The sequence below is a fragment of the Lutra lutra genome, chromosome 2 (genome assembly GCF_902655055.1).
Source record: "Lutra lutra chromosome 2, mLutLut1.2, whole genome shotgun sequence".
Classification (NCBI taxonomy): domain Eukaryota; kingdom Metazoa; phylum Chordata; class Mammalia; order Carnivora; family Mustelidae; genus Lutra; species Lutra lutra.
Window position 1 is genome coordinate 201,413,500 of NC_062279.1, and position 27,392 is coordinate 201,440,891.

The window sequence follows — 27,392 nt, forward strand, 5'->3', positions numbered from 1 at the left end:
TAATTCTTTTAAAAATTCTTGATTATTACCCAATTACCCACTACTGTCCTTTGTATTTGTTGACTCCAAGCTTGGAGCCTTTCCGAGGTTCCCCTAGGAAAACCTGAGCTTACCTCTGGTATCTTGGGTTCCATTTCTTCTGAGATTTTGCTGTCAATCCGATCCCGTGAACTTTCTATCTTCTTCAAAATTTCTGGTCCTCTGATGATACCTGTAGTGGACTGTGAACTGTAATTTTACTGCTCAACATGCTTTCTCCCCTCCCCCTTTTTCTAGTAACATAGTCCCTCTTGTTTGTGGGGAAGCTAGTCCATGTGATTTAGGAGGTGATTTCTTCCCAATCACCACAGGGGTGGCCACATAACTTAGGTCTGGCTAAAATATCCTAACCCCCTTTCCTTTGGCAGCCATTATTGCCTGGCTGAAAACAAAGCTAAAACAGAAGAAAAAAGAGACTAAAAACTTGAGAGACATAGTCCTGATGACATCATTCAAATCTGGATTTATCCACAGCTAGGTTGATCTTCTCCCTTCCTTCCCCACACAACACATGCAAACATACATTAACGTCACAGAGCTAATGAGGTCCTTCTGCTCCTCTTTAAGGTAGTTTGGCTAATATAATAACATCTGTTTCTGCTTTTCAGCACTGCCATTTAATTGAATCCTTATACACATCGGTGGGACACTGGTTAAAGGTATGCGCTCAATCCAACATATTTAAAAGAAAAGTTAGGACAATAACTATAAAATAAGCCTGAAGAAATAAAAATAATGCTTTATGGTTTGCTGTTAAACATATAATGAGGAAATAAGCTGTAAACTTTATTAAATATATGTTATCATTCCGTAACACAACCTTCATACCTCTAGGAGTAAAAAAGCACACATAAAAACCAATTATCTCTCACAGAGTTTTTTCTCCAAGTCAAGATTCCAGTGGTTTCAAAAAGAAAAAGAGCAAAGGAGGAAAGGTGATATTAATTTAAAATTTTCTAATCTATTACTGTAAAAAAAACCCCAAAATTCTCTGAATGGTTATATAGTGGCAACCCCTCAAAGAAAATTCTGTAGCTACTGGTGTGATTATTGGAGCAAAGGTGGGGAAAGTGTTGCTTATTTTTAGTTTTAGAGACAATAAAAAGTACAGATGGTCACTGAACTCCTCAATGGATAAAAGATGAAATTCAGTACTCTTCACCTAAGGTTCATAATTCATGGTTCACAGACTTATGCCTTTAGAATGCCTCCTAAAACAATATACAAAGTGCTGTACCTATGTTTAAGTACATTTTGGGGAAAATTAGGTCCACAGTGTTCATCAGACTCTAATAACTAAAATTCGTGACCTAAAAAAGGTAAAGAAAACTGCTCCTGACTGAAAAAGAACAATGACAACTTCATTCAATAATTTTATGTAATAACTATATCCAGAAAAACATCTAATGAATACCTCTAACATGTAAAACAGTGTTTTAGATATATAATTTCCATTCTTTAAAAAAAATGTTAGGAAAAAAATCATTAGCCCCAGTATCAATGAATATAATGAGGCTGAGCAGTAACTTTCCCAAAGTCACATGGTATTAAAGAATAATTCAAAAGCAACTTTCCCAACTTGATTTCAAACTCTGTCCATAAATGCTTTCTTTCTAGGAGAAATATTTGTAAGAAAAGAAATACAAAGGCAATGGGTTATTTCATAATGGAATGTAATTTTATGTCAGGCACAGAAATTATCAAGTACTGCCATGCCTGTGGTTTAATGAAAGTAGAATCTGACCCTTATTCCTAACTGCCCCTTGATTAAGATATTCAAAAAAAACTTGTTTCTGAAAATGAAGTCAAGTGGACCCTACTATTTGATTAAGATATATGAATCTTAACATTGAAGGCTGCCAAAACCAATAAATGGGTTCTCCAGCCAAGTAAAGCTGCGCTTCAGGGTTCCATGTGTAACACAAAGAAGTTGCTCATGCATGGAGCACAAAAAGCTAAAATGCCAAACCCTCGTTTTTGTTTTTTCCTTTTTTAATATTTTGTCATAAAAGACAAGAGGATCTGTGGATAAGGCAAAGTAAGTAAGAACTTCCACATATGAAAAGACCTCCCACAGACTAAAGCACATTCACACCTTAAAACATATTCTAGTATTTGGATCTGGCCAAGAGAACTCAGCAACTGGAGTTGGGGCTGGAGCAAAAAATTGGGTCAAATGAGGGAAAGGATCTTGGACCGTGAGGTAACGGTTATATGGTGGCAAAAATAAGAAAAGAAATTAAGTACAAATGAAAAACCAATCCACAAAGCAAGTTAGAGATGTGTTTCAAAGGTTCCAAGATACAGAAAACAGCATGGTCAAATCTTTGCTTTGATACTTTGCCATTTTATCTAGAATCACAGAATCATCTGCCAAAGTTATAGCAGAGAAGTCACAGATAATATAGTTTGCTTCACCATTCCCAGAAAAGGAGATAAAAGAGTAAGGAAAGGACGTTGAATTTTGCATTACCCTTATCAATCCCTTTTTATTAACAACAGTATGATAAAGTACTGTAAGTATTTTTAATTCTGGGGGAATTTAAGAACATATTCTATTTAAATACTAAACATCTGTGCTTACTTCAGCAGCACATATACTAAAGATCTAATGAGTCCAGACTACTATCCTAAAAGGGCATCTAACCCATGTGACTATCTGCAGAATCTCTGTTATAGTCTCTCATTCCGTATGAGGGAATTGACTCCATCCAAAATAAATTAACCCACATGTATAATTACAGCTGAAGAGTTTTACTGGCAATCTGTGAAATAAATAAATAAATAAATGGAATGGAATTAGGAAGGAAAATGAATAGAGTTGAGATTTTTCTAAATTACATATTTTAAATTGTGTTTTTAAAAAATAACCAAACCAATAACTCCACTTTCAAAGAGCTCTTCATTCTTCCTAATCCTTCACTTGTTAACAACTATTATTTATGGAGACTCCTAATAGTTTATAAATGTTTTCACATACATTATCTCATCTGATCACCACCAAAAGAAGGTTATTTCTATGTCCCCTTTTATGTGAGGCTCTGAGAGGTTCAGCTTACAATATCATACTTACTTGACAACACAAATTAAGAAGAGATGCAGCAGGTTCTAATATGGCCTTCATCTCACTTTATATTTTGAGCACTTACAATGAAAGACATCGTCTAACAGTATGTATTTTGATTTGATGTTCCAAAAAAGGTTAAGAATACTATACTATTCATTCACAATCTATGAAAATCCATCTCAAAATCATTCACGTGATTTTTCCCAAAATGGGTTAGCGAAACAACAAAACATAAGAGAACAGAAAAACATTCCAATGGAAAAAAGACAGCCTCTTCAACAAATGGTGCTGGGAAAATTGGACAGGCACATGCAGAAAAATGAAATTGGACCACTTCCTTACACCACACACGAAAATAAACTCAAAATGGATGAAGGACCTGAATGTGAGAAAGGAATCCATCAAAATCCTTGAGGAGAATACAGGCAGCAACCTCTTTGACCTCAGCGGCAGCAACTTCTTCCTAGGAACATCGCCAAAGGCAAGGAAAGCAAGGGCAAAATGAACTACTGGGATTTCATCAAGATCAAAAGCTTTTGCACAGGGGCGCCTGGGTGGTTCAGTGGGTTAAGCCGCTGCCTTCGGCTCAGGTCATGATCTCAGGATCCTGGGATCGAGCCCCACATCGGGCTCTCTGCTCAGCAGGGAGCCTGCTTCCTCCTCTCTCTCTGCCTGCTTGTGATCTCTGTCAGATAAATAAATAAAATCTTTAAAAAAAAAAAAAAGCTTTTGCACAGCAAAGGAAACAGCACAACCAAAAGACAACTGACAGATTGAGAGAAGATATTTGCAAACGACATATCAGATAAACGGCTAATATCCAAAATCTATAAGGAGGTTAGCAAATTCAACACCCAAAGAACAAATAATCCAATCAAGAAATGGACAGAGGACATGAACAGACATTTCTGCAAAGAAGACATCCAGATGGCCAACAGACACAGGAAAAAATGCTCCATATCACTCGGCATCAGGGGAATACAAATCAAAACCACAATGAGATACCACCTCACACCAGTCAGAATGGCTAAAATTAACAAGTCAGGAAATGACAGATGCTGGCGAGGATGCGGAAAAAGGGGAACCCTCCTACACTGCTGATGAGAATGCAAGCTGGTGCAGCCACTCTGGAAAACAGTGTGGAGGTTCCTCAAAACACTGAAAATAGAGCTACCCTATGACCCAGCAATTGCACTGCTGGGTATATATCCTAAAGATACAAACGTGGTGCTCCGAAGGGACACATGCACCCGAATGTTTATGGCAGCAATTACCACAATAGCCAAACTATGGTAAGAACCTAGATGTCCATCAACAGATGAATGGATAAAGAAGATGTGGTATATATATATACATACATACACACACAATGGAATACTATGCAGCCATCAAAAGAAATGAAATCTTGCCATTTGCGTCGACATGGATGGAACTAGAGGGTATTATGCTTAGCGAAATGAGTCAGTCGGAGAAAGACAACTATCATATGATCTCCCTGATATGAGGAAGTGGAGATGCAACATGGGGGGGATTGAGGGGGTAGGAAAAGAAAAAATGAAAGAAGATGGGATCGGGAGGATCAATCTCAAAAAACAGACTGAGAGTTGCTGGGGGGAGTGGGGACAGGATAGGGTGGTGGGGATATAGACATTGGGGAGGGTATGTGCTATGATGAGTACTGTGAAATGTGTAAACCTGGCAAGTCACAGACCTGTACCCCTGGGGATAAAAACACATTATATGTTTATTTCAAAAATTTAAAAATAAAAATTAAAAAAAAAAAAAGAGAACAGAACAACATTAACTAGCTACACTCTGACAAAGTGTTTTGGGGGTGAGGAAGAGACGTGAGAACAGTTTTACAATGTGGTGTTCTAACAAACATATATACTGGGACAATTACTACTTATGTGTAATTAGAATAAAATGTCATTCACACAAGTCTGTAAAGAGGACCTACACACAAGATGAAATTAGCTAGTGATCTCTAATAGTTTATACAGAACATATTTCTTGATTAACTACTAGGAAGGCCATTAGACTAGTAAGAAAGGAAATGGTTTATAGGAGTTAAGAAAGCACACCTTGACGTGAGACTGCCCTGTTTATATTCCATTTCCATCATTTACTGTGACCTTGAGCAAGGTATTCTTTGTCTTGATTTTTTTCAACTATAAAATGTGGATAATATTATCTACCTCTTAGGAGTTGCTGTGAGGATTAAATGAGATAAAGCAATTCAAACCGTGCCTAGTATATAGTAAGCACTCTTTAAAAATATTAGTTGTTGAAAGCACCTTGGTGGCTCAATCAGTTAGTCATCTGCCTTCAGCTCAGGTCTTAGATCCCGGAGTCCTGGTATCAAGCCCCACAACCTCACATCCCCATGTCATCCCCATGTTGGGCTCCCTGTTCAGTGGGGACTCTACCTCACCCTCTCCCCCTGCCCCTCCCCCTCCTCCTTCTCTCTCTCTCTCTCCCTCTCTCTCAAATAAATAAAATCTTAAAAAAATAAAATATTAGTTGTTCAGATTATAATTACTCAATGTGCTAAATGTTATGAACAACTTCAGGGAAGAGGTGATCTGGCTCTTTATGGATAAAGCAGTCAGCTAAGAGCAATACCCAGAGAAAACAGATATTAATAGGACTTGAAAGCTAACATTTGACCTAGCATATCCCCAGACATACTAAATCACTACAAAACTACTATAGTTTAAAAAATATACTATTGACACAAATAATAAAATGGGAATTATAGAAACAGACCCATCCACCTTTGGTCTAGCACATTCGCCAGTGGAACATATCCTACCAAAATAGAGAAACATATACACAAACATATGTATATCAAAAAGAGTCCAGTGTAGCATTATTTGTAATGGCAGAACACTGGGTACAACCAAAACACTGGCTACAAACACTGTATAAAACCAGGGAAGTCATGATTCCTGACAAGAAAATACTCCCCAACCATTAAAGGAAACAAGAAACTGCATGTGTATTTGTATGGAAAGAATACAATAAACTATTAATTAAAAAATCTCGAAGTATTTTTATCATGCCCACATTCATACAAAACAAGAATCTGTTTACATAAATATACATGTAGGTAAATGTGTGAAAATGCACAGAAAAAGCATGAAATTACATACACTTAAGATTTATACCTTAGGATGTAAAAGGGAGATTTTCAACATTATACCTTATCTTCCTCCACTATATTAATTTTTACAGTTTACATTTACTATATGACTTAATAAAAATAGAAAAAATATAATGCAATTTCCCTTAAGATTCCTCCCACACACACACACCAAAAAAAAAAAAAAAAAAAAGAAAGAAAACAAAACAAAATACCACAGTTTAGTATCATGGCTGCATACTCTCTCACAGGTTTGATTCCAAAGATGTGTAATGGCCGCCCGGGTGGCTCAGTCGTTAACCGTCAGCCTTCGGCTCAGGTCATGATCCCAGAGTCCTGGGATATAGCCCCACATCAGGCTCCCTGCTCCACTGGAAGCCAGCTTCTCCCCTTCCCACTCTCCCTGCTCATGTCCCTCTCTCTCTGTCAAATAAGTAAGTAAAATCTTAAAAAAAAAAAAGATGTGTCATCCCACCAATGAAATTAAAACTTACCTAGCTGAGTCTCATAGCAGCTCTTCCATGCTGGCATTTCTTGAAAAGCAACTACGTTAAGTTTTAAATTATTCCTAGTTTATTTGAAATATACTTCAAAAGCATTGAAACAAAACTAAAGAACACTGGAATGATAATACAATAGAACTAAAACACATTCATAGAATTTCCTGCCCTAAATATGTATAGAGATGTTCAAGTCCAAAGACATTAAGACTAATGACATCACAAATTAATAAGAAAACTATTTACATGCCATCACTGCTCTTGTCTTCTTCATAAAAGCACCTTTACTTCTCTACTAGAAATGTGTAAGGGAGGGAGGGAAGAGAGGAAAGAAGCCAAGCCTGCTCAGAGCTTTAGAGTTAAGAGAAAAAGAGATTGTTTCAAAAGACCACTGACTACATTCAACGAAAATATGGAAAATTACTTTGTTAACCATAAAACCCTGCAGATGTTAGCTATGTGTCAGAAAGCACAGGAAACTGTTTAGTACAAACAACTAATTTTAGTACGTGGGGCTTAAGGTTATACAAATGCAGCACACCTAAAGATGTATATGAGAAAATATCATCCAGTCTACTGTTCTCTTATCCAAATATACGAAATAAAGGTAGTACTTCAAAGAGTGGGAAAGGATAGACTGAAATAGCCAAATCAACTGATTAACCATTTAGAAATATAAGATTAATTGAGTTCCTGTCTCCATCCATAAGCCAATTTAAATTCAAAAGATATGAATTAAGTGTAAAAAAAACAAGAGGCACAATAGCCAAAGATGGAAACATCCCAAATGTACATCAATGGAAAAATAAACAAAATGTGGCAGATATATACACAAAGGATTATTCAGTCTTTATTAAAAAGGAAGGAAATGTTCCATATGCTACAACATGGATGAATCTTAGGGACATTATGCTAAGTGAAATAAGCCAATCACAAAAATGGTACTATATGATTCTATTTATATTAATCATCTAAAGTAGTCGAATTCATAGAAACAAAGTAGAATGGTAGTTGCCAGGAGATGAGCAAAGAGGTAAATGGGGAGTTGTTTAAGTTTCTGGGGAGTTTCAGTTTTGCAAGACGAAAAAGTTCTAGAGATCTGTTGCAGAACAATGTAAATAAACTTGGCACTACTGAACTGCACCCTTACATGGTTAAAATGGTAATATTTTTGTTGTGTTTTTTTTACCACAATTACATTTTTCTCAATTACAAAAGACGAGGTATGCATTAAATTACTTAGGCCACTTTAAAAAATTATGAAACTATAAAGAGATCAAAGTGCCTGATCAAACTCCTTTCTAACATTCAAGTGGCAAATATGGCTAAAAACACATCAAAGATTAAAAAGAAAAAGAATGCATAATGTCTCATCTGTCAAGCACAGATCTTTACAAGGCGATGTAGGAAAGGAATGTAGTGTCTCCCAAGAAATTTAAAAATCTAATATGAAATGGATAATCTCCCAGAAAATATAAATTGAAATGTTAATGACATCAAATCCAAGAATATGTTAAAAGAATGCTACATCATACTAAGTGTTCCAAACAGTTTAATATTAGAAAATTTATTATTCCAATTCATTATATGAATAAATTGGAGGGGGGGATAAATACTCATTTCAATAGATGCCAAAAATGCATTTGATAAAAGTTAGTCTGCATTTCTGATAAAATTTAGTGAGCTAAGAGAAAGAGATATACTAATAGAGGATACCTGCGTTATACTTAGTAGTGACACAGCAGTACTCCCATTAGCACTCCCTAGATAATGACTGCGTCTATTACCACTTTTATTCAACATTTTGGGTTCAAAACTGATGCAACAAGAAGAAAAACAAACCAGAGGTAAAAGCACTGAAAAGGAAAAGACAAAAGAACCATTTATTGGTGTCAATATAACAATTTAGTCAGAAAACTCAATAAACTGACTTAATAAAGGATTTGGTTTAACGGCCATATATACAAGATCAAGAGGTTTCTAGACTCCAACAATAACTAATTACAAAGTATAATGGAAGAAAAAATACCACGCATCACAGTAATGAGAACTATAAAATAATCTGAAATAAACAGCCCAAAATGTGCAAAATCTGTATGGAAATTGTAAAATTTTATTAAAGACAGAAGGGCCTGAAGAAAATAATCAAGCCATGTTTCTGGATGTATTATACATCTATTTCTTCTCAAATTAATCCATATTTCAATCTAATTCCAATTAAATCTCAATAGGCATATTTTATGGCGGTTTGCAAAAGCCATCTGACAAGTTAAACAAACAATATTTAAAACTCTTGACAGATCAATGAGGGAGAACTGCCTTCTAAGACATCAAAGTATTCTAACATACTAGGTTGAGCCATATGAAATCCTAGAGAGTTGGGGCGCCTGGGTGGCTCGGTGGGTTAAAGCCTCTGCCTTCGACTCAAGTCATGATTCCGGGGTCCTGGGATCAAGCCCCGCATCAGCTCTCTGCTCAGCAGGGAGCCTGCTTCCTCCTCTCTCTGCCTGCCTCTCTGCCTCCTTGTGATCTCTGTCTGTCAAATAAATAAATAAAATCTTAAAAAAAAAAAAATCACAGAGAGTTGATGACACTCCATGTATAAAAAGAACAGTATCAAAAGGTACAATCTAATAACTAAAACTTTTGTGGACATAGGAATAAAAAAAACAGCTATTATTAATCTGGGAATGTTAAACACCCAAACTCCCCTACTCCCACCACCCACATAAGTGGTAAGAAACAGAAGAGTCCACAAAATATTTAATACTAATAAAGCTTAGTTAAAGGCCAAGAGGGCCTCCTATTTCTTACCCCAGTAGGTCACAGGCAGAAACTGAAAGGGAGGGTAGAGAAGAGGAGAGGTATAGGGAGGAAAAGTGTCTTTCGACAACCCTGAACAGGAAAGGATACCTAAGCTGAAACTTAAAAGAGAAGGGACAAAGAACTAGGGGAAGAATATCCTAGAAAGAAAGCAAAAGACCCTAAGTGAGGAAGTCTCCACACTCTAAGAACAGGACAGCAGGACTAGAAGACAGTGAATGAACTAAAAAATGATATAAAATGAGGCTAGAACAAGAAGGAGCAGCCATACAAAGTCTTAAACAGGCCAACATCAGTGTTTGGGTATTTATTATTCTAAGAGCAATGAGAAGTCAAATAATGATTTACGTTTCAGAAAGACTGGCCTAGTTGCTGCATGAAGAATGAAATGAAGTGTAAGGAGACAAGAAAGGAAGCTAGAACAAATTGAACTACTATGAAGTCCAAGTAAGAGAACAGCCTGGGCTAATGTGATGGCAGCAAAGATGGAGAGAATTGGGAAATTTCAAAGCAGACTTTGGAAATCTTATGTCCTGTATCCTTTCCCTTCCCACTCTGCCATCTCACCTTTTTGGCAACAGAAACAGTTTCTGGGAAACCATTCCATGAAACTCAGGTGAAAATGACCTCTCCTAGTCTTGAAGGCCAAAAAGACATGATTTATACCTAAACAAAGCATCTTTTTCCTTATCGATGGCTGGTTCAGGAATGGACACAGGACCCAAGCTAGGCCAACAAGATTATTTCAGGATCCAGGAGTAACTTTTTTCCTTGTAGTGTTAGCCATAAAAAGAATGTAATCCTCAAATTATGTTTGTGTAAAACCATAATTATCCTCCAATATCCACACTACCCTTCTTTTAGTAAAACACTTCTTCACAAGTTATATGGGGGTGTGATGGCCATATAGCAAGAATGGGGTCCTAGGTATGGACATAGAACTAAGTTCTGGTCAGGAAGTGATATTTGCAAATCCTTGGCCAATTCAATAAAAGGAAGTACCTGTGGCTGCCTTCCTATTTCTTATTTCTCTTGTGCTGTGCATTAGTTTTCTAGGGCTGTCTTACAAAATACCACAGACTGGGTGGCTTAAAAAACAAAAACTTATTTTCTCAGTTTTTTAGGCTAGAAATCCAAGATCAAGCTGTTAGCATGTTTTGTTTCTTTGGAGGTCTCCATCATTGTTTTGTAGATAAGCCACATTTTGCTGTGTCCTCACGTGACCTTTATTGTGTGTACATATTTCTGGTGTCTCTTTCTATGTCCAAATTTCCTCTGCTTATAAGGACACCTATCAGACTGTATTAGGGTCTACCCATCTGACCTGATTTGACTTTATTCCCTTTTTAAAGGCATTACCTCTAAATGCAGTCACATTCTTAGATACTGGGTGTTAGGGTTTATCATTTTATTTTTTTATCATGGTAAGTAGGTGTACTCTTTAATCCCCATTTCCTATTTCACCCACCTCCCCAGCCACTTCCCCTCTGATAACCATTAGTTTGTTCTCTATAGTTAAGGGTCTGTTTCTTTGTCTGTCACTCTTTCTTTTTCACCTTTACTTGTTTCGTTTCTTAAATTCCATGTATAAATGAGATCACATGACTGAATGACTTATTTCGCCTAGCATTATACTCTCTAGCTCTATCCATGTTGTTGCAGATGTCAAGATTTCATTCTTTTTTAAGGCTGAATAATATTCCTGTGTGTGTGTTGGGGAGGGGGTATCTTCTATATCCATTCATCTACTGAAGGACACTTGGGCTACTTCCATAGTTTGGCAATTGTAAATAATACTGCAATAAACATAGGGGCACATGTATCCCTATGGATTAGTATTTTTGTATTTTGAGGGTAAATACTCAGTAGTACCGTTACTGGACCATAGGGCAGCTCTATTTTTAATTTTTTGAGGAAACCTCATACTGTTTTCCACGGTATGCATACTGAGTTTGCATTCCCACCAATGGGGATTAAGGTTTCAACATGAATTTTGGAGACACAATTCAGCCCATAACAGACTGGAACATGGATGTGATGCTAGTGAGCCAAATCAGACTTGGTAGATGAAGTCAACACCCTAAGGCAGAGCTGTCCAATAAAACTTTCTGTGATGATGTGTATGTTCTATTATCTGGGACTCTCCAATATGGTAGCCACTAGCTACATGTGACTATTAAAATTAATTAAAATTAAATAAACCTAAAAATCTAGACTCTGTTGTACTAGGCATATTTCAAGCACATGTGGTACACAGCTACCGTACTCAACAGCACAGGTTTAGGGATGATGTAACAAAACAGGAAAACTTACACCTATGCATGACCGGAAGAACAACCTCCACAGTATCACATAATCTATCTTGCTTCAACCACATGTGTTTTGGAGTCTCTTTGTTCCAACAACCCATCTTATATTTTAATCAATACAGTAATTAGAAGCAGAGTGCTGCCAAAACAAACTACTAAAAACTCTGGTAAGGCTCAGAGGACATACAGCAAGAAAACATGTCAGGCTGGAAAACAAACCACACCTCTGTTAGGCAGTACCAAACCACTTAGTAAAACTCTTGTCTGCAATAATGGGGAAGGCACATTCCATGACTAACAGGTGCATATAGCTCTAAGAAAAGCAGTTAGAAAAACTCAGAATAATCATGGGTATTGGCTGTTTAAAGAACTGGCAAAAACATCAGCTCAACCAAGAGTAAACATAGAACCGAGACAGACGTAAATACAGTGCCACTGTGAGCTCAGTAGCAAACCATACCTTAGCCTCAGTCCAATAAATCGAGGCCTCTCAGGTTAGGAAAGGCAGGATTTTTGTGCTCCAAATACACCAAGAGAACTCTGTGACCACAAAGGTTCTTTTCCACAGAGTAGCAAAGCACATGTGAAGAGGGCCCCTTTGTGATGGGTTTTGATGTGTCAACTTGGTTAGGCTAAACTAAAAGGAGGGGAAGGCAAGCGGCCATTTTGTAAGTACCTCCTCTTAAGTATTCAAACACTAATCTATGTGCTGCTGTGGAGGGATCTGTAGATGTAATTGAAGTCCCTAATCAGGTGACTTTTAAACTATGGTGATCATCCTTAGTGAGCCTGACCTAGTAGGTGAGGTCTTGAAAGAGATTGGGCCCTTCCTGGCAAATGAGACTCCAAGTAGCAGCTGAGTCTATTGTTCTCCCTTCCTGGATCTTCCTCTCCTAAATGCCTAGCGAGAACAGTGTCAACATATGCCCATGGATTCTAGACTGCTTGACATCCCTTCCCAAATGCCCACCTTACAAATTTCAGATTTACTTAGCCAGCTCCCAGAATTGTAATCCAATTCCCTACAATAAATCTTTTAATACCTACCTCTCTCCCACCCCCTCATATATAAATCTGTTTGTTCTAATTCTCTGGTTAAACCCTGCCTGATACACCATTCAAGCCTATTATTTCAGATGCCCTCAAGGTAGCCCAGTAACACAGGCAAAGAGGAACAGGCCTAGCACAGAGACTAGAAGAAGAATGAGTAGATTTCACAAATTATGACTAAAAACGGTCTGCTAAAGAGAATGTCATATGGTACTGACTTAGAACAGAACAGAAATCTATTAGTAAAGTTTTTGAAGAGTACCACCAAACTACATTACTGGTCTATAAAAACCTAGGACTGAACCTTAAAAACCGTACAGGTCCTTAATCTATATCAACTGGCAGGAAGCTATAAATGTTGTGCAATTCCTAGGATGTCATATTCTTGAATGCCTACTACTTCAAATGTGGCAAAGGAAAATAACAAGAAAGAATCACCTAAGAACAAAGCCAAGGGGAAACAATAGTCAAAAGGGCATTCCACCAATAGAGCAAAATCAAAAGTTTAACCAAGGAATTTATATAGTTGCCAAAGCAGAATCTTCTGATCAGAAGGATCTGCTATCTACTTCTATTCTTTCCTTCTCCACTGTGTAATGGGTTGGACAAAAGGACACATTACTTATTGTTTTATAGATTACTTGCTGAATTAAGAAAAAAAGAAATATGTAGATATCTGTCATGTTGAGCTATGTCTAGTAACTGGATGGAACTTTGGAGAGATTCTCTTGAGAAAGGAAGAAAAGTATGTATTAGGAGAAAGGTTTGTACCAATGCTGGGTGACCAAAAGGTTCATACCAGAACTCAAGAAGAAAGGTTTAAATTGGAAATATGCACTTGATAGTCACTAGCATATACATAAATACACAAGACTAGATAAGATCACCTAAGAAGTGAGACTACATACAAGACCAAATAGGGTTCGGGACTAAGCAATGAGATACCAAATAACCAAAAAATGTACAGTGAGTGAGGGGACTAGGAGGAAGAAAGAAGACCAATAAAAGCAGCTAGTAATGTAGAAACAGAAGAGGGTGGTATTACATAAGCAAAAGAACAGCAATTTTTAAGAGGCAAAAATTAGTCAACAAAGTCAAATGCTACTAAAAAGAATAAGAAAGAAATGGACACAACAATTAAATATTATACCCAAAAAGATATCTGTGTATCTTTCAAAAACTAACCACAGCAGTTATCAAAAGAAAACTTCTAAGAATATTTTCTTAAAGTATTGGGGTGAAGGTCTCCAGAAATCATAAAAGAATAAGTCATTTTACTACACAAAATTAAAAATGTTTCTATATTGTGAAAATACTATAAATGAAGAACAAATAATACTGTGAAGGATTACTATGCATAAATATAAACAGCACCAACAATCACTAAAAACAAGACAATTCTAATAGAATAATAAGTAAAGGATATAACAGGAAATGTTCAAAAGAAATCCAAATGAAAAATAAAAATTAAAATTTACCCAATGTCAACAGTACTCAGGAAAATAAAAACAAAAACAAAACACTGTTTTTTAACACATTTTAAAAACCAAGATTGCTCATTTCCAATAATATTCTTAATACCCTGTTGATGCAAGTAAAACTTGGGGAGTATTTATTAAATTTAACATGTGCATAACCTCTGGCCCAGCAATTCTTTTTTTTTTTTTTTAAAGATTTTATTTATTTTTTTGTCAGAGACAGAGGGAGAGAGAGTGAGCGAGCACAGGCAGACAGAATGGCAGGCAGAGGCAGAGGGAGAAGCAGGCTCCCTGCCGAGCAAGGAGCCCGAAGTGGGACTCGATCCCAGGACACTGGGATCATGACCCGAGCCGAAGGCAGCCGCTTAACCAACTGAGCCACCCAGGCGTCCTTGGCCCAGCAATTCTTTCCAGGAATCCATCCCAAAGAAATATTTTTAGACTCAAAAATAACTGTACATTCACTTCAGCATTATACAAGTAATAGCAATGTACTGAAAACAATCAAAATGTCTACCAATACAGGGGTGCCTGGGTGGCTCAAATGGTTAAGCACCTGATTCTTGGTTTTTCCTCAAGTCATGATCATGTCAGTCAGGGTTGTGAGATCAAGCCCAACATCCGGCTCCAAATCTGCTTGACATTCCCTTTCTCCCTCTCCCTCTGCCCCTCCCCTGCACATGCACATGCTCTCTATCCTTCTCTCTAAAATAAATAAATCTTTAAAAAAAATGTCTACCAATATAAAAGAGCAAATAAATTATGAACATTCATACTATGGAACATTCATAAGGAAGTAAGAACAATGAGGGAAATCTTAATGTACTCTGTCAGACACACATACCCCCTTCCCCACGCCACACTCATTCATTCACTCCCACCAAGAAACTAGAATGTTTGATTGATATACACCAAGCTGTTAGCAACATCTGCTTTGAGAAAGAATAAGACAAAAATCTCTAGCTATTAGAAAACTTTTTTAAAAGTATGAACGCATTCCTTAGTTTTTATAGATAAATAAGTATATAACCATTATCTGAAGACTTCTCTCTTCAACTGATGTATTTTAAGTATGTTCATCAATGAAACTTTTAGCATACAAAATGTGTAAGCGACAGCTTTGTTCTCTGTGACAGATATGATTAACATCCACCAATGGAAAAAAAAGAAAAAATTTAAAATAATGATTAATTGTGGAGGATAAAATTATAGGCAATTTTTGTATTCTTCTTTAGATCTTTTTCATTTTGTCAAATTTCCTACAAATGTGTATAAATTTAATTAATAATGTTTAACTACAGAAACACTATATTTAAAATCTAATTTGGAAGATATTTAACATTGTACTCTACACTGTCCTATAACACCATTTCCCATATTTTAACATACTTGTATCTGCATTAGTATATATACTAATATATACTATATATAGTATAGTATATAGTACTATATACTATATACATACTAATATATATAGTGTATATATATACACTATATATATACTAATACTATATACTATAAATATATAATATACTAATATATACTAATATATACAAGTATACCTTTACAGCCCCTATTCTCACTATAAAATCTTCAGGATAAAATTAGAATGGATGAGTCTTTGGTGTCATTTAATGGTTAAGGATATTCTAGAATAATAGCACATACAGACTTATCTTAAAAAAATCAGAACATAATACCACAAATTAGTGAGCATTACAAGAGGCACTCATAAAAGATGTAAAGTCTATTCAACTTATACTAAAAAACAAAAATAAGACAATCCGTATAATGAGACCAATTCTAAAGGAACACAGTTATACTGAAAACACAGATTCCCAAATAGATTAATTATACAGGACTAAAACCATCTTCACAGTTTTAAATTATTATTAATTTTATCTCTACATGATTTAAATTTTATGAAACTATGAATAATGTTTCAGTTTCTTCAAATTCCTCATAATCCCTAATTTTGCTAGGTCTCAATAATGCTTTTTAAATTTATTTAGAAAAGTATAAACAGTGATATTTTCTAAAACTCATAAAAAACAATTCCATCATTCTAATTTTTCATGTATACAAATTTAAGTTTTACTAACCTACAAGATGAAAAAAATCATTCAACTCAACATAGACAGCTATTATTCTATTAGAGCTAACTTTTCAACATTCACTGAGAGGGAAATGGTTGAGATTACTATATACTGAAAACAGCCACACATAGGATAGAGTCAATAAATGTTTGTCAAGTAAAAAAATTAACTCCTATACCACACCTTGAACTAGTTAAGAACTGTACTGGAATCTTTGAACAGGGCTATTTCTGTTATTAAATTCAAATAAAAAATAAGAGGGAAATCGCACAGAGAAGATAAAGAGACAATAATAAGGTCAAAGACTGAACTGGAAATAGACCTGGTATAATACACAAGAAGAATTCATTTTCTTCTCAGGTCTCAGATTTAGGGTGACAGGAAAGAGGGAAAGGAAAATAGAGCTTTATGTTAATGTTTATTTATTCCAAATTCAAAACTGATGAAACTAGTTTTTCTACAGGTCTATTTCTCAAAGGTTTTTTAATTAAAAGACAATTCAAGAAGAAAACCCCAGACCACCAATTAATTTTAGGACAGGTTTTCTTCACTTTTTTTTTTTTTTTTTTTCTTTTCTGTTCCTTTTTGGGGGTGGTGGGGGAGTACGGGAGGAATGAAAAAAAAAAGTTAAATGAAACTCAATGATAGCTCAGGAGGAGAATGTGCCCTGCTAGAGATGCATACATACTGACTACTTTCATAAATTAGTCATGTCTAGTGTGTACTTTAAAATAATCTCAAGAAATAAGAAATAAGGAGTTATTTTCAAAATTGAAACAACACTATCTAACACACCTCTCATTTTTCTCCACAATTCAAGTTTGAGTAACTGATTAATCTGAACATTAAATAACAAGCTGTAAAAATAAAGTATAATCTGCAGTCTTCCTTGATCATGGATTCCATCCTTAACCCTCCCATCATTTTTAAACTATCCCACTCTAGAACTTGCTTAGTTTTAGTCATCATTTTCATGGTACAGCAGGCAGAAATATACATAATTTATTTTGTGCAGATGTATCATAGAATTATTTAAGAGTTAGGATTCTCCAATACCTTATTTCATCTAGTTCAACACCATATTGAAAAAGTATGTTTTGTTTCAGATCATTTGCCCAAAAAAGCCCATTTTTTTAATTTTACCCATGACTCATAAAAACCTATTTAATTTAGCCTATTCTCAGTAACCTTATTTCATTGAACACAATTCACTCTGACCTATCTGTACACGTTGAGAGGGACTTCATCATATTATCAAGTGTTCATAAACATACTAAAGAACATTGGATCCAAATGGAATTCCTAAAGTACTATAAACTACATTTTTTCATAATGGACCCTCTTTTACATATAGTCTCACACAGAAGTAAACCCAAGTTGACTCTTTTAAAAGATCGAGGTAATATTTGAGTTTTATAAGATAACAGAAAGCAATCTACATTGTGCTTTCAATAATCAGGTGAATACTGATGTCAAGTTTCAAAGCATTTTTGGGAAAAATAAAATCCAACATGTCTCTTCGATAATTAAAACCCAAGTTATAAATAATGATAAAATGATACCCATGTCCTTCCACAATTCCACTTCCCCTCATGACTGGGAAAGATGTTTTTAAAGATAAGAATATAGGGGCGCCTGGGTGACTCAATCATTAAGCGTCTGCCTTCAGCTCAGGTCATGATCCCAGGGTCCTGGGATCAAACCCCAAATCAGGCTCCGTGCTTGGCAGGAAGCCTGCTTCTCCCTCTCCTACTCCCCCCGCTTGTATTCCCTCTCTCACTGTCTGTCAAATAAATAAATAAAATCTTAAAAAACAAAATAAAGACAAAAATATATATACATTAAGAAGTTAAACACCATACGATAGGAAGAGTATTTTGATTGTGCATGCCAAGTGGATAAGCATAACTACCAGACAGGTAAGATTCCAGGGACCAGAAGGATATTTATATTCACTCTCCACCTTCAATTTCCTAATGTTTTTTTTCCAAAAGGTGAATGTTGAAGGAAGTTAGTCAGATTGAGCTAGATTATCATGGATGCTGGTGCCCTCTATTGGTCCTAACAAAAACACAAGTGGTATCAACAGGCACTACCTCACTACTATGAAGTGAAATTTTTTTCATCTATGGTCAAGTATATAAAAATTATATGGAAATTCATTACAAGGGTATTTCCTAACTCACTAAATCATCTTTATAAGAACGCAGAAAAAACTGCTGCAAAAAATGCAAATATGCTGCCTCCAAGACCTAAAAACTGAACTTTTAGTCAACCAGATGGTATAACTGGACTCTAGTAGAAACAGTCTAGTAAATACTCTTGCAACCTTCAGGGAGTCGAAATGCATTCCTCTGATGTTCCCAAATATTTCCAGAGTAAGTGGTTAAAGAAGAAATATTTATTCATTTATTACTTATTTATTTTTACTTCAGATAATCTGACTTCGTGAAAGCCTAGCAGAGGTTTATGACACTAGGACTTATATAACATATATGGTACGGTACAGCAGGATATATAAAGATGTGTAAGGCAAGGTTTCCGTCTTCAGATCTGGTGGTCCATAGCAGAACAGATGAAAGCTGTTTCATTAATTAAGCAATTAAAAAGGCAAAATGTGAAGATTTAAGGTAAGAGTAAGCACAGGACTAATTTACCAGAAAGAACAAATAAGTCTTGGACTTCACAACAGAAATAGGCCTTCTGTGTTACTACATTACCTTGGTTACAAGTAGTTTCCCAATTCTAAACAATGCACATAAATGCCTGTCTGATTCCCCACTACTATTTGAGTGAGAACGTTTCAAAATGACAGGGTGGGAGGGAGGGAGGAGGCAGTCACAGATCTCTCTGAGAAGCTAATAAAAGTTCTGCACACACACTATTGGGGGTAGGGAGAAAGAAGAGAAAACCTCACAAGCACCTTCAATAAAATTTAGGGTTTAATTTCAGGTATTCACAGCCTATCTAGATCCCAAATTAACAACTCCTATTTAAGAGCAAAAAAAATTTTTAGCTTAGTAAAGGAAATAACCTTGCAAAGTAAAAATCTTGAGAGGGAGGAAGAAGCAACAGACTGCTTCTAGAGAGAGTAGTTTTCACTATGAAGTTTCGTTTTGTTAACTATAAAGTTAACATTTGTTAATTCTAGATGGTGGGAATATGGACATACTTCATCTGTACTTTCCTGTATTTCTTCCTTTTCACTGAGTAAGAAAAAGAGAAGGAAACAAGAAAATAAGAACAAGAAAAGGAAAGAAAAACTTGGGGTAGTCAATTTGTCTTCAGTGGTTGCCCTACTGCCTAAAAGTACGTTCCCCTATACCATCTGAATTTGTTTTCACACTATCCGAAATGCCAACATCTAAGATGTCGTACTCAACATCATACACGTAACAGAACATGTGAATGAATGAATGAATGAATGAACGAACAAACAAACAAGGCGGCTTTGAATCAAACAGACAGGTTATGTCCTGTTCTGCCACTTACTGGCTATGTGACCCTGATTAAGTTACCTAAAACCCTTCCTTCTAAGCCAGTATCTTTGACTCTAAAATTAACATGAATAACCCCTCCCAACATCTGTATATTTCTGAAACTCACCCACTTTATTCAGGATCTACGTTTAACCATTTATTCTCAGTATCATACCTCCCAAAACCTACATTTAATCACTGGTGCATTTTAAAATCAATGTGTCCTGGGGAGCCTGGGTGGCTCAGTGGGTTAAAGCCTCTGCCTTCAGCTCAAGTCATGATCCCAGGGTTCTGGGATCGAGCCCCACATCGGGCTCTCTGCTCAGCAGGGAGCCTGCTTCCTCCTCTCTCTCTGCCTGCCTCTCTGCCTACTTGTGATCTCTGTCTGTCAAATAAATAAATAAAATCTTTAAAAAAATAAAAAAAAAATCAATGTGTCTTAAAATAGTTTTGCTCACCATTACTTACCCAGTACAACAATTTTTTAGTTTATGTGCTGCCAAAGTGAGCACTACCCAGTACAACAAAATGCCCAACATACAATAGGAACTCTAAACACGTATTGAATAATGAAACAAATATGAGGACACCTACTTCATAGGGATATGATGAAAATAAAATAAGAATACATGGTATCTGTATTACTTAATTCTCATACCAATGATATACAGTAGAATCTACCTTATCACCATTTACATAAAAGCAAACTAAGGTGCAGAAAGGTTAAGTAACTTGTCCAATATCACAATGCTAGTAAGGGATGGATCATATCTGACTCTAAGCTCTAGTCCATGCTCTTGACCATTACACTAGACTCGACACACAGTAGGCAATGAGTAAGTAATAGTTTTTTTATGTTTTTAAAATGTAAATACACCTAAGAGGCTTAAGGTACTTCTCAGGCATTCAACAATCAATGTACATTGGCTTAATTGGCTTTCCTAACACCTAAGGAGAAAGATCCCTACGGGAGGACTGTCACTAAGAGAAGTAATCAGTAACTGAAAGATACTGAAATCTGCTATTTGGCAGCCCTGGATCCAAGAAAGGAGAAACTCTGTTCCTTCTCTTGGTTTCCCAAATGAATTCTGGAATCTCCTGAAGTACTAATTATTCACTGAAAATGTTTTTTTTAATCAAGTACGGTGCTTAACCAGACTAGGAGACAAGAAAATTATGACAGAACTACTTTTTCAAAGATCTTAACATCTAGTTTATAAATATTGCTTTATCAATTAAGAGATGAAACTGGGGAACAAGTAAGTTTCTCCAAACACATCTGGGATTCTACCATTAAAACAAAGGAACGTGGATGGCATTCTTCCATTAACAAACAACCAAAAAAAAAAAGATTTGGAAGCAAATTTGAGGGAACAAAATCTACTGAAATAATTTTTTTCTCTCTCTCATTCTCAACCCTACCTCTTCCAGGTCTACAAACAGATTCTCCCCAGCCTTACAAATCCTTTCAAAAGTGAGTAAGTCAGTACTAATTTATTCACTGGCTCCCGGTGTCTAAAATTTCACCACTAGGTTTGTCTCTTAACTTCAAAGCCTCAAGTTACTTACCAAATATAGCCAGAATACTGAAAAACTCCTACTATCTTTACATTTTATCTTTAATAAAAAGTTACTTTTAAACACAAATCCTACCTTTAAAGAAAGTTTTTTCCCCTTTGAATTCTGCATTAGCAAACACTAAAACCATTCAATTACATTTCAAAATGCCTTCAATAGAATGCGATGGTTTTTCTGAAATGGAGTATCAACTCATGCAATTTTAACATCTTTTTCTTGCAATATTCAAGTAAGCAATTTAATTTAGTCACTAATTTGAAAAGAAGTGCCTTACGATTTTATGTCAGGAAATAAATTTCTGTGCATTTTCCATATTAGTCACCATTTTTTCCAGTTATAGACGAAGTTACACAAATTATCAAAAAATGTGATTATTCTATTCTGCCATTCAATAGAAAATACAATTCTCAATAAGCTACTCCAACATTTAATAAGAATCAGATGCTTGTTCTTCAAAATTCAGGTAAGGCTCTTTTTTAAATTAAATCTCCTTTCCTTCCAACTTTTCCTCTTTCAGCAGATATAGAGAATACCCAGCTAACATTTCTTTGTAGCAAAGGTATATATTTTTGCTAAATTATCCTCCAACTTTTCAGGTTAAATACCTGAAACCACAACTATATACAAAAACTGTGACACTTCATATTCCTTAATCTTTTGATGTTTTTTATTAGCAGGATAATCTCGGGATCATGTTTTCCATATTCTTCATTATGTAGCCAATAAGAGACTGAATCAGAAAATGGACCTAAATACAATGAGTATTAGCCACAAGACTTCCTAGTTCCAGAAAGTTAACCTTCTGCTGACATGTCAATAAAATGATAATGAAATGAAAAACACTGCACAACTCATCCATTTAGCTTACAGTCTACAGTGTCTGTGAGGTATGTTTACTTCTTTATTTTGGTCAAGGATGGAGGCAGGTCCAGAAACATACTGTACTCCTTTCTGCCTGCTCATCCCTCAACATGCACCTATACGGATTTATTTTTAATGGCTGCACTTTCTTACACTTATTTCTCCTGACTCATCTTCATAACAAATGACAAACCCACTGTTCACAGCACTGTGCACAAAACAAAATAAAGCATATTAAAAACAAAGAAACTCCCCTAGCTGGTGAAAGTCAATACATATCATTCCCATTTTCTGAGGAAAAGAAACCTGACTCACAAAATTAACACACCTATAAACTTATTAAAAGTTTTATTTATTAGGCCAAATCAGTGAACAAAACTACCTAGGTATGTGACGTTTACAGCATAATATTCCAGGAAGTACTGCATTCAAGTTGATACCAAGTTCCAAACCAGAGCCTGCTATTTTGTGGGAGAATTAAAAATCTTAACAAAATATTGGCACTTTGCCCACTGCTGCATGATTGTGTTACCCTGCAATTCACTACCTAATTTTTTTAAAGATGTCAGGAGGGAAATAAGCTGTCATAAAAAGTGGACTGGTCTGAGCCACTAGAAAACTTTGATTTCTACTTTTGCTACTATCTACCACAATCAGTTTCGTCTAAGCCTTGTTTTCCTCATTTTTAAAATAAAAGGGCTGAACTAGATTACTTCAAAAATGTTTCTCATCTCTGCAAAGAATCATAAAATTAAAGATTCTCACTACCATAATAGATTTTATTAGAAATAAGAATCCCATCACATTCTCCTCTTCATTGTTTCAAATGTAGCTCAAGCAACACCCTATACGGAAAGGTCCAACTAAAATCAGTACAGAATCTATCAACACAAACCTATTCTTAGAATTCAATTGGATAACGGAATAGCAAGGAGTGTCCATCTTTTTGGCATACGTACTTGAACTATTGTATCTCTACCTATATAACTTCATCCAATCTGAGGTAAAAGAGAATCTGGTCTTCCAGTAAGACAGTTTTCAAAAAAGAAGCCCTGCACCAAGATAAACTCGGTGGAAGAGAATAAATGGCAAGTGGTACTTGTAGATAATTCAGTCATTCTCTTACAAGATTTAAAATCAGCCTTTAAAGCTGTTTTCCTTCTGCTGCCTTAAGTTACAACTTCTTTCTCCAAATCAAGATTTTCTAGCTTCCATTTCAGGGAGTGGACAAGAGAGTTACAAAAGAGCTGATAATAAGGCTAACTTAGTTTTTTGTCAGTATGGTATGCTTTGCTGAGCTTTTGGGTTATATGTGGCCTTTGAATAAGGTCCTGCAACGCCGCCTGTCTGTGGACCCAGGAAAAATTATAAACAGTTATGAAACCAGATCACTAGGACAAACCAAGAGGCCTTCTTCCTATTCCAACTCACCACAAGCAAGGCTGGCTTCAAAGCACTCTTTAGTTGTCCCATATTATCTGGAAAACGACAAAGCCTGCCTTAATTTTTCCTCACTAAGGAAGCATCTGAAGATACGTAGGTATGCACATGTAAGAGTCAAATATATTTTTCAGCCACTGAGTTATATAAAAATGTATATGGATCTAAGTTCAGTTCATCCACAATCCTTGAGAGATCAAAGAGCTAAAGGCTACTTCAGCAGCCACAATGATTATGGGAAGAAGGAAAAAAAAAAAAAGAAAACCAAAAACCCTGCAGCAGAACAGTATGGAAAAGTACAGCCTCTCACGTGTCTCTCACATACACAAATACTTAGCTCTGAGTCCATTACAACCTTACCTCCCCTCAGCACCGCTCCGATCCACCTCACAAGTGGGAGAAATTTACCAACCTCCTAGTCAGTCCCCAGGAGACTCAGCTACCTATTATCTTATCCCTCCCGCTCCGGTCCCGCCCCCGCCCCAGGAATAACATGGCCCTACTGACCCCAGGCCGACTCCGCCGGGGCGTGCAGAGGGAATCTAACCAATTCCCTCCATCCTTAACCGTGTGAACCATCCCAAGATAACCTGCTGGTCACCAACTCGGGGGGCGCTGAGTGGTCCTCCCACCCCCCACGTGTCAGCTACCCTCCCCCACCCCACCCCCCCCACACCTCACGATTTAGGCCGGGGAAAGAAAGAGGGCAGAGGGAAGCCTGGCCGCTAAGATAGATCAACCCACAGGAATCTGTCCCACCTCAAGTCCCCTCCCACCTTCGGCCCCGACCCTTTACTGTCCCTTCCTCCCTCCTTCCTTTGAAACCAGGCCCTTGCCTCAGAAACCTCCTCTTCCTCGTCGTCGTCGTCCTCTTCTTCCTCGCTGTTGTTGCTGCTGGTGCCGCCGCCGCCGCCTCCGCCGCCGCCGCCGCCGCCTCCACCGCCGCCGCTGTTGTCGCTGTCGCTGCTGCTTTCGCTGCTGCTGGGGGGTCGGCAAGTCCGGTTACGCTTGGCCTTGTGGTGCTGCTGCTGCGGCGGCTTCTTCTTCAGGAGTAGGTCGCAGACTCGCACCATCCCACGAGGAGAAGAGGCCGAGCGAGCCCCGCTGCCGCCGCCAACGCCGCTGCCGACCTCCGCCGCCGCCGCCGCCGCCACGGGGGGGCCCGCCACGGCCGCCACCGCCGGGGGGCTCCCTTCTCCCTCAGCAGCCACCGCCGCCGCCGCCACCGGAACCGTCGCCTTCTCCATCCCCAGGGAAAGAGGGAGGGCGCGGACGGGGGAGGGGCGTGGGGGCTACGCTCTACCGCGACTTCGGCCGCACCGGGGCCGACACAGCGCTCGGTGCCGCCTCCGCCGCCACCGCCTCGGTCACCTCTACTGCCGCCGCCGCCGCCGCCGCTCCGCCAGCTCTCACCTCGTCTCGCGATACTAAGGGCGGGGAGGCTGACGATGGGAGGGAGGGAAAGGGAGGGAGTGTGAGGGAGCAAAGGGGGGGGTGAGGCGTAAAGAGAGACCCGGGTGTCGGGAGACCCAGAGGAAGGCAGACTACGGAAAGGCGAGGGAAGTGTGCCTAGGGCGACTTCCGATAGGGGGGCGGCGGGGACAGAAGAAACCCGCGGTTACTGTCGTAGCGCCGGCGAGCGCCCGGATTTCTTCTCTTTCCTCGCTATTTCCCCCACACACAGCCCTTCAGACCTCCCTTCTTCCTTCCTCGCTTGTGACTAGAACGCAGCCGCAGACGGAAGTGCAGTGACGCCATCAGCCGTCGCCCGAACGGTGGCGCGCGGGTGGCCGAAAGACGAAAGTGAGATTTCGAGGGCTGGGTTCCGGGTCCCGGCGGGCGGGCCGTGCTGCGGTGCGTGCGGCCCCCCGGCAGGCTGGAGGAGAACGCCCCGGGTAGGGTGGGAGGCCGGTGCGGAAGCGCGGTCCCGACACTTTTGTTAGCGGGAGGCCCGGACCGCCAGATCCGGGAGGTGGAGCCTCTTTCTGGACTGTCGTACGTAGTTTCGTTCCTGGCCATTTTTCCCACCTCCGAATCCTGATTAGGGCTTTGGATCTTTGAGAGATGGCGTCGTGTGCGTGAAAGAGCCCTCTTTGCCTAAGTTTTAAGTGTTGAGTTAGAGACTTCCCGACCCTGAGTTTACAGTTGTGTGCTACGGAGTTCGATTAGGTCAAGTCTGAGATTACCACGACTTTGAAGTTTCCAAAGGGGAGAAGACAGGAAGGAGAAGGAAGCAGGATCTGTGCCAGACTTTGCTGACGATTCGCGGAATGACCCTGATTTAGTTCTTCCAGCCCTCACCGACTCAGCTTTTATCTGTGGAGGGAGCATTATAAATAATCATCCTTGTCTGTGCATCTCTTGGAAGGAATGTGGTGAAGGGGGTTTTGATTTGTAGATGTATGAAGGACTTCCAGGACTTTGGAAATAATAGCGTATCTTATTGAATTCAGAATTATCCCTTTCTGGTCCAATAAGAGTACAGTGGCATAAGGAAAATGAAGAAAACATCAAAGGCAGATGTACTGGCTCAGGATAAAAAGTATGTCTCAGCTGACATAGTTGCCATTTTAAGACTGCTAAGTTTAATTGAGTGTGCCTGAATTTTTTTTTTAGCATTTTTTTTTCTTTTTAGCATTGGCATACCATATGAAATGTGGGCAGTTGCCAGTACTCTACAGAGTACTATGGCAGAATTGGCAATGACTGAATCAATTCATTCAAACAAAAATTCATCATGTTCCTACTGTGTGCATAGTTTTTGAAATCAAAGTCTCTGCTTTCAGGGGCTGTATAGTGAAATAAGTGCTATAGTAAATATACACACTGGGCTAACTATCTGCCTGTTCCTCTCCTACAGTGGTTGCTGAGTTCCTGTGCAGAACATTACATTGTGTATCATACCACTACAGGTTTAGGCTCTAGGAGCTCAGCTGTATATCCATCAGCACCTTCTTTTCTCTTCCCACCAAAATACTTTTTACAGTCTTAAGTCCTAGCCACATTTCATTATATGACTTTACTTCAAACATCAAAAGAAGATTGATGGTATTAGGTATAAAGTTCAACTTTCCAAATGCTGTAGACTTAGATACTTCCAGAACTTTCCTTTTCTCCAGTATCAGAGGAATGAGACATTCCCTGCTCTTACAGAGATGAATTATCCATCTGCACTCTAGTTCCAGTAGCTGCTTTCTCTTCCTTTTGTTACCTTTTCTATCTTTAATCCTCCATATTTCTGGTTCCACTCCCATTTCCTTTCCTTCACAATTCTTTAAAGAAGATTCTACATTCGTTGTTTCTCTTATCTGAATTTTACTTGTTAACCCTTTGCACTCTAACTTCTGTACCTATCACACTATCAAAAACCCTCTTTAATCCCATTCCTAAAAGAAAATAAATTCTTGCTCTTTTACATAGTAGTAAAATGAATATCTTGTTGGGACTAGTAAAATTTGGTCAAGCTACCCTGTTAGAATAGACAGAGTGCCTGCAGTGACTTTCTGTTATTTTTGGCTAGCTTTTTT

At 37.9% G+C, this 27,392-nt stretch overlaps 1 protein-coding gene across 5 annotated transcripts in view; it reads right to left on the minus strand.

Moving 5' to 3' along the window:
- ANKRD17 (ankyrin repeat domain 17) overlaps positions 1-25,590 on the minus strand; it is a 170,108-nt gene extending 144,518 nt beyond the window's left edge. For 2 of the 5 annotated variants that reach the window (XM_047719497.1, XM_047719496.1), the window contains exon 1: positions 24,702-25,590. In XM_047719497.1, coding sequence (XP_047575453.1) covers positions 24,702-25,112 — 411 coding nt within the window. In that variant the 5' untranslated portion in view covers positions 25,113-25,590. The remainder of the gene's footprint in view (positions 1-24,701) is intronic. The other 3 variants (XM_047719501.1, XM_047719500.1, XM_047719499.1) reach the window with 2 other exon arrangements.
- Between the last annotated feature and the right edge of the window lie 1,802 nt (positions 25,591-27,392).